Source organism: Cebus imitator, unplaced genomic scaffold (genome assembly GCF_001604975.1).
Source record: "Cebus imitator isolate Cc_AM_T3 unplaced genomic scaffold, Cebus_imitator-1.0 Scaffold51, whole genome shotgun sequence".
Classification (NCBI taxonomy): Eukaryota; Metazoa; Chordata; class Mammalia; order Primates; family Cebidae; genus Cebus; species Cebus imitator.
In genome coordinates, this window is record NW_016107366.1 from 8,348,831 (window position 1) to 8,357,741 (window position 8,911).

The 8,911-nt window shown below is 39.4% G+C and overlaps 1 protein-coding gene across 5 annotated transcripts in view; it reads right to left on the minus strand.

Annotated features, from left to right (window-relative positions):
- Positions 1-62: 62 nt before the first annotated feature.
- NCBP1 (nuclear cap binding protein subunit 1) overlaps positions 63-8,911 on the minus strand; it is a 38,894-nt gene continuing 30,045 nt past the window's right edge. For all 5 annotated transcript variants that reach the window (XM_017527847.1, XM_017527849.1, XM_037738239.1 and 2 more), the window contains 5 exons: positions 8,173-8,276; positions 5,754-5,868; positions 3,644-3,772; positions 2,899-3,012; positions 63-591 (listed from right to left, as the gene is read on the minus strand). In XM_017527847.1, coding sequence (XP_017383336.1) covers positions 478-591; positions 2,899-3,012; positions 3,644-3,772; positions 5,754-5,868; positions 8,173-8,276 — 576 coding nt within the window. In that variant the 3' untranslated portion in view covers positions 63-477. The remainder of the gene's footprint in view (positions 592-2,898; positions 3,013-3,643; positions 3,773-5,753; positions 5,869-8,172; positions 8,277-8,911) is intronic.

Sequence of the window (8,911 nt, forward strand, 5' to 3'; positions counted from 1 at the left end):
AAAAAAAAAAAAGGAAACAAACCCTACCAGTTTTAGAGATTATAAATCATGAAGTGCCAAAGTTTAAAAACCATACTTTTAGTTTTATTTCAGCCATGTTATCCCCAAGCTGTGAAAAGTTATACTACTGAGTAAACCCATCAGTTCTATATACTATGTAAGGTTGACCTCTACTGTTTCACATACCTCACACCAGTTATTTTGTGCCTTAAGAAAAAAATACCAAACCGATCACAGAAAAGTCGTATCTGTCACATATAGAATACATCATGGTCATCGTCACATTACTGTCGTAGGAAGTATTTGCTTTTCAGGGCAATTAAAAGTAATGCCATGTTATTCACTGCCCTCTTTTCCTTTTTTTCCTTTAAGAAGTGAAAGGATACTACAAGAAAGCAAGCATTCAAACCATCAAAAAATAAGAAATTATTTTAAGATATTAAAAAAAAAATCTTGACATGAGGGGAAAAATGACCCTTAGGCCTGCAGGGCACAGAACTGCTGGAACACGGCCAAGATATGAGGGTCTAATTCAGCAGTGAAGAGAAGGTTCTCCAGGGTCACCATGTACTGCTGGATTATCTGGTGATGCTGTGGACACAGAAAAGGGGGTAGTTAGGTCAGGAAAAAGCATGTAAGCTATCTAGTTGAACACTTCTTTCAACAGCCCTCCCATGCTGCAGCATGATGAGAAGAGGTAGGGGAAAAAAAAAAAAGTGCTGACAGGAATAATGGACTGCTGAAAATCCCCAATTTTTTGCATTTCCCTTTTTATTTTATGTTATTAAAAAAAATAAAAAGGGAAATGCAAAAAAATGGATGCTCAAGAGATTTTTAAAAATCCAGTTCTCAGCTACTCGGGAGGCTGAGGCAGGAAAATCGCTGAGTAGAGATCGTGCCACTGCACTCCAGCTCAGATAACAGCATGAGACTCTGTCTCAGAAAAACAATAAAAATCCAATTGTTACCAACTTCTGTGTAAACAGAATTCATGATTCAATGAATGTCCTGATTGGGGAGAGAGCCAGCTGAGCCTAGTCTGCCACGTTGCAGTGGCAGCAATGCCTGGTTGCTGCTAGTACTACTGCAGACTAGGCTCAGCTGGCTCTCCCCCCAATCAGGACATAATACATTATGACTTTTTAAAAAGCAGCCAGACAGGGACTGACAGGAAGATTAAAAAGAGTCAGAAAATGAAATACTCTATTGATTTAATTTTTTTTGAGACAGTCTTGCTCTGTTGCCCAGGCTGGAGTGCCTTGGTCTGATCTCGGCTAACTGCAACCTCCGCCTCCCAGGTTCACGCGATTCTCCTGCCTTAGCCTCCCGAGTAGCTGGGATTACAGGCGCCCACCACCATGCCTGGCTAATTTCTGTATTTTTCGTACAGATAAGGTTTCACCATGTTGGTTAGTGCTGAGATTACAGGCGTGAGCAAAAGTGTTCAGCCTGAAATACTCTGTGTGTTCCTCTATAAGCCATTAATATACTCAGAAATTCTTATAGGACTAGACACTGGGAAAGCTTTTAAAACTGGCAGTAACTGGCCAAGCGCAGTGGCTCACACCTATAATCCCAGCACTTTGGGAGGCTGAGGCAGGTGGATCACCTGAGGTCGGGAGTTCGAGACCAGCCAGACGAACATGGAGAAACCCCGTCTCTACTAAAAATACAAAATTAGTTGGGCATGGTGGTGTACGACTGCAATCCCAGCTACTTGGGAGGCTGAGGCAGGAGAATCACTTGAACCCATGAGGTGGAGGTTGCAGTGAGCCAAGATTGCACCATTGCACTACAGCCTGGGCAACAAGAGAAAAACTCCATCTTAAACAAAACCCCCCAAAATTGGCAGTAATATAAAATCAGGAATTCCTAAATAAATAAAAAATAGGGAATTCTGATTTGGAGGCTCAAAGAATTGAACTTAAAAAAAGGGGGGAAGGGATAGCATTAGGACAAATACCTAATGTAGATGACAGGGTGATGGATGCAGCAAACCACTGTGGCATGTGTATACCTATGTAATAAACCTGTACATTCTGCACATGTACCCCAGAATTTAAAGTATAATAAAAAAGAAATTTAAAAAATGAATTCTACATTAATCATTCTCCTAGAATGAACAAATGAAGACTTAAGGGAGTAGCGTCTTAAGACACAATTAGTTCCACTTCCCTATATATCTTTAACTTAAATCTGGTTGAGAATAGGTGCTGGCATTTGCTTTTGCAGACAGACCCTAGGGAGCTTACCTTGATTCTGTGGACGCTGTTTATCATCTGAACACTGGAGTTTTAGGGACTTATAAATCCAATGACTGTACTCTTGACATTTTTGTCTTCTATATTTTATATTATAGCTAGGATCCCTAGCATAGAAAATGGCAAGTAGGAGACTGGGCACTGTGGCTCATGCCTGTAATCCCAGCAGCACTTTGGGAGGCCGAGGCAGACCACCTGAAGTCAGGAGTTTAAGACAAGCCTTGACAACATGGTGAAACTCTGTCCCTACTAAAAATACAAAAATCAGGAGTAGTGACAGGCGCCTGTAATCCCAACAATATGGGAAGCTGAATGAGGAGAACTGCTTAAACCTGGGAGGTGGAGGCTGCAGTGACCTGAGATTGTGTCACTGCACTCTAGTCTGGGCAACAGAGTGAGACTCCATCTTAAAAAAAAAAAGCAAGGTGGGGAGAGGCATTAGGAATCTAAGTGGTATAGAATCAGTTTAAGCCTAAATATTCTGATGAGCAATGGTAGCTGCAAATGGACATGAACTAAAGGGTCTAACAGGTAGTATGTAACCTCCTAACAAATTTGACAAGGATTGTTTTCAAATCAAAAATCTTTGTTGCTGAGAATAGTGCCGTTTATTATCTAATTGAAGTTCCCCATGTACCTGTAGGAAGATCTGCTGCAGCCTCTCTATACAGTTCTTATACCATGGTGTTAATACACTGGTCCCATCAGTTTCGCATCGTACTAAGTGCTCAGTCAAGATCATGATAAACCGCTGGAAAGGGAGAAGGAAATTAAGGTAATACTAGAGATAGAATCTTATACTTCGGAAAAAAAATTAATGACAAAGAAACCCCAAACTACTGCTCATTCCACCCTGTCTTTGTGGTGTGTGCTCCTAACTTTCATTATTCATTAAGTCAACCTAGAAAGGCAGACTGGTAATAACATGAGTTGGTACATAGTTCCTGGCAATAGAGTTGGTACATAGTTCCTGGCAATACATAAAGACCTTTAATGTCTTAAATTACTTATCCTAGAAATATTACTTCTTGACATCTAACAAAATAATCAGAAATGTTAATAGGAATCTATGCATCAAAATGTTCATGGAAAAAAAATGACCAGCAAAGAGAATAATTAAATGAGATGTATTTAACAAAAGCAACCCACAATTTTGTTTTAAAGCATGGAGAAATGCTCATGCAAGAATGTAAACAGCAGAGAAACTCAGAGACATACATGGCTGCCTGAGTAGTGAACTTTTATTTACTTCCAAATTTTTATATTTTTAATCTCTTCTATAAATGTGTATTCCTTTTACAATTAAAAATAGTATTTTTAAAAACTAAAACCAAGGAAATGTATTGTTTCCTTTTATGTATAAATGTCCCAAGCCAAGATACCTGAAATATGACGAGGAAGAGATTCTTTTGTTCACTCTGAGCAGATTCCACTTTTTCCTGAAGTCTTTCTATTTGTTCCTCAAGAGCCCCATCTTTCCTATCACTGCTTCTGTCATCATCATCACTTCGCTACACAAGGCAAGAGAACAAAAGGAAAATACCATTTAGAATTCCAGTGTATGAAATCCCCTCCAGGGGAAGGATTTTATTGTGGCTGGCCAAATGTTAAAGGCTTATTATATTCTGTAGTAAAAGTACCCCCAACCCCACCACCCACACATATATACCTCAAAGTCCTGTTGTGGTTCAGAAATACTGTCTTCTCACTTAGAAATTCCATGGGTTCTTATCTAGGCCAGGGAAATTTCGTGGCACTTTTCTCGGTAACAACGTGGGGGACTTGGCTATAATCTATCACTATTTGACTGAGTAGTAACAACAAAGAGGCAGCTTCCTAATCATTCATCTCCTAATGGGCCATATAAAAAAACTGGGCCAGTCCTATGCATCAAGGCTGCTCATTCTTGCCATAATTTAGAAATGGCTACATAGTTTAGAAATGACATACAATAATTCAAAGTGGCTGTTTAACACTTTCTGCTGGCAATGATGGGGGTTCAATATATTCCTGTAAAGCTTTAGTAATTCCCTCCTAGCTCACTCTGAAGAGTTTATAGCATTTTGATTTTTTTTTTTTAAAGGAAAAGAAAAACACAGCATGGTTTACTTCCATTTTACAGAGAAGGGAACAGGCTGAGAGGTTAGATGACTTTTCCAGTACCACCCAGCCTGAAAGTGGCAGAGCCAGAACGTGGCTCTAGGTATTACATACCAAGGTACTTTCAGCAAGAAGGTGGCATCACTGAAACTAGAAAGCCGGGAAATTCTTTGAGGTGATACTTACCGCTAAGGGCCCATCTACTGGTCTCCTCTACGCTTTAAGCAAAATGGTCAGAACCCCATTCTCGGATTTCATAGAATCTTGCTTTTCTCTCTATAAACACAGCCCCTGTTTATGAAGTCTGCTTTATGTTCTAGAAACTTGAGTACATGACTGTCTTTTCCTAACACCACTCTAAGGTAAGGTTCTAGAGCACTACTACCTAACCTTTCTTCAACGGGGCAAACGTTATATAAATATGTGCCGCCTCTTACAACAGCCACCACGTTACTACTTAGCACCTGAAATGTGGCTGTGTGACCAAAAAACTGAATTTTAAATTGTATTTAATTTTAATTAAACTAAAATGGTCACATGCAGCTAGTGGCTACTGGGTTGGACAGCACATTTCTGAAACAGCGTGGCACGAGAGAAAGTCTCTGGAGTCTGACAGACCTGGGTCAGAACCTAGCTCAGTCATTTACTAGCTATGCAACCTACTAGCTATGTTACTTAATTTCCCTGTGTCTCACTTTATACATTTACAAAATGAGATAACACCATTTACCTTACAGTATTTTAGGTCTGCGAGTGTTTATATCCATATATGTATACATGTATGTCTATGTGGAGACTAGTACTCAAACTTGCTCAAGGTTTCTGTAAGGCATCAAACCCAGCTTTTATTTTTTTACCTTCTACTTTGATAAATATGCATAACAACAGAAAATACTGTCATAAAGAATAGTAGTAATATCTAAGTCACAGAACGCAGCCAGCTCACTGCTTCCCTCCAAAATGGCTAAAATACTAAACTTAATACTATGAGAAGCATTCTGTTAAGTTGGGATTGACTGTCCCATTCCTCCTCATAGTATGGGGAAAGTATAAATATCTATAGTCTATAGTCTGCTCCCTCTTCCTCCAGAGACTTCTACAAAAATACAAGTGTTTTCTTCCCTTCTGCTACTTCCCTTGTGCAAACACAAGGCTGACCCAGAGATGGCGAACGATGGAAAGTGAAGTTTGTGGCTTCCTGAACTGGTCATCATGCAGTGTAAATGCACACAACACACTACCTGCTCCTTCCTCCTCCTCTGCTTCTGCGAACAGCTCTGCATAATTTGGGCTCAGAAAAAATGAAATACCATCAAGATAATGAACTCTGAATTCTCTCCAGAGTTTCTGGTATATTTTCTTTAACTATTTACAAGTTGACACAAAACTTACCCGTTTGTGTTGCCTTGCAAGTTTCTCTTTAGCTTCTTCTAGCTCTTTCTGGATCTTCAAGACATGTTTGTTCATCTTACGAATTGTAGAGTGCAAGATTTCCCAAACAAACAATCTTAAAGAAATATGGCATTTGATGATTGTATGTCAAACTATCATTACAGAAAATAAAACCTTTCAACTTTTATAATCTATTCATTCTTAACAGCTGATACAGCCTTCTGTCCTTTGGGCTGAATTAGTCATATTTCTCCAGCAATACTTATGAATTGTCTTTTACTGTAAATTGTGCAAGTATCTATCTTCACACCTGTTAGATTCAGGTGGGTCCCCCGAGGGCAGTATTGTGTAGTCATTTTTCTTATTTCCATCCCTTACTAGAGGTACATACTCACTGAATTGAAATGACAAACTATAATGAACACTAACATTAAAAATGGAAATAATTTTTCCTCTCTTAAATGTAAACAATAAGTATAGAAATTTTCTCAAAATGGTGACCTAAGGTGAGACTCATTTCACATGCTTTATACTATTTAACTAGCACACACTCAGCCAATTATTCTCTTGGAACATTTAAAACTCATCAGTTGATAATAGGTATCAACTAATGGGCTCTAAGTACGAGACAATTAAATGTCAGCTTTCTAACTAGCAAATACATACTAAGATCACTTTGTAGGTGCTTTAAAATGTTTGTTATATAAGCGTTTCTTTTGTTTATTTTTTAAGTAGCTTCTTAGCTACTTTTGTATCTATCTGCTAGGTCCCCTAACCCAGTACAGAATAGTACAGTTGGCCCTTGAACAACACAGGTTTGAACCGTGGAGGTCCATTTCACATGGGTTTTCTTCTACCTGAAACAAGACCAACTTCTCCTCTCCCTTAGCCTATTCAATGTGAAGATAATGAAGACCTTTCTGAGGATCCACTCTCACTTCACGAATAATAAATGTTTCCTCTTATGGTTTGCTTAATAATTTTCTTTTCTCTAGCTTATTTTACTGTAAGAATATACTATATAACACACAACACAATCGACTATGTTATCACTAAGGCTTCTGGTCAATAGTAGGCTATTAGTTAAATTTTCTATGCAGTCAAAAGTTCCATGCAGATTTTTGACTGTGTTGGGGTGGGGTGGCTGGGAGCGAAATTGGTGTCTCTTAACTCCTGATATTGTTCAAGAGTCAACTGTACTTACTTCCACAAATTTTGACCCAAATAACAGTTTAAGTGGAAAATAATAAAACAATCTGTTCATAAAACTCCAAGTCTAGAATGTTAGGAAATAGGATAAAAGAGCACAGCCAGCACGTCTGGAGGGCGTGAGAGTAGTCAGGGAAAGGTTTGTAGGATTACAAATATTTGAGAGAGGTGTTAAAGAACAGATGGAGCTGTTGAGCATTATACAGATTCCAGAATGGGTTTGAATGCTGGCTCTGCGCTTAGCTGTTTGACTCTGGGCAGGCTAAAGCACTCTGTGACACTTCTCTATTCTGTAAAATGTGGACAATAATGGAATCTCCTCTATGGTGATGTGGTAAGTTACGTTAAAATAAATTGAAAATGTAAATCACTCAGGACAATGGTTAAAACATACTAGGGTGGTTAGCTTTCTGAGAATTTACAAATATGAAAAGGTCCTTCTGTTGTCAATTGTGAAAGCCAACATGGCTGGTATGACAACCTTAGATCACACTCTATCACCCTAGCCATTCAGTATATTTCAGGCCAGTGTCCTCTGGCAGTAACAGATACAGTGGAAAAGTTAAAAGCTGTGATGGATTTTCGTTTTCACAACTAATTTGCTTTTGTTTTCTGCTTTGTGTGAACTCCTGCTGTCCTGGTCCTATCAACTGTAAAGTCCGTGGAATTTCACAAATAATAATCAAATAGCAAATACTTTCTTTCCTTAGGGAGAATAAGTGCAGAATGAATCTTCTGCATTGAACCTAAGATTATGACTGTGGTAAGAAGCCCTTTCCCCCATCCCAAGCTTTCCTGGATCCCTCCATGATTTGTATTTAACCTACTTTCACCTTGGTTTCTCCTAGTTCCTGGTGTGCATTCTAGACGCCATCCCCACTGAAGCTGGAACCCTTCCCAGATCCCACTTTGCACATAGTTGGCTCTTGCTAGTTTTCTCTCCCAACAGTCTGGATCCTTCAACAGCATTTCTCCTTCACTGGCTTAGTCTTGATTCAACTTATGATTGCGTCCCCTAAGAGATGCTGCAACCCAACAGGCTGTGTATGTTTCTACTGTCTAGGAATTTTTGCCACATCCAATCCTACCAGACTGGACCATTAGTATATTAATATCAAACTAGGTTGGACCAGAATTTGAAGCTAATGTATGAGACCACACATAAATCAATTCTTAGAGAATACAAGTTTCATAAAGTAATTCACATTACCTGGTAAAGTCACGAGATAGTTCTGAAGAGAAGATCCAATTTGCTACTGCAGCACAATCAACTATTTGTGTACGAATCATCTTATCCACTAGCACAGCAATCATCTACAAAGAAAGAAGAATTATATGAGTAACACACACACACACAGCAAGACTGCTGCTATAAAAGTAAAATAGGAGAGCTATAAAATTCAGTTTTGGTGGCTATGGAATTGATTGATCAATTTGACCATTGTGGGGAGTCTTGCTCTGTTGCCCAGGCTGGAGTGGAGTGGCACAGTATCGGCTCGCTGCAACCTCAACCTCCTGGGTTCAAGCAATTCTCCTGCCTCAACCTCCTGAGTAGCTGAGATTACAGGTTACACCACTATGCCCAGCTAATTTTTGTAATTTTAGTAGAGATGGGGTCTCACCACGCTGCCCAGCTGGTCTCAAACTCCTGGACTATAGTGATACGTCCACCTCAGCCTCCCAAAGTGCTAGGATTACAGGTGAGAGCCACCACACCTGGCCACACCATTAGGTCTTAAGATTTATTCTGCCCTTTGCTTTGCTCTAAGCACTACAAGAAACAGGTTGACTAAACAAAAACTCTGAATGGTAACAGTTAAAATGAAAACACTGGCCGGGCTCATATCTGTAAGCCCAGCATTTTGGCAGGCCGAGACGGGTGGATCACCTGGTCAGGAGATCAAGTCTAGCCTGGCCAACATGGTGAAAACCTGTCTCTATTAAAAATA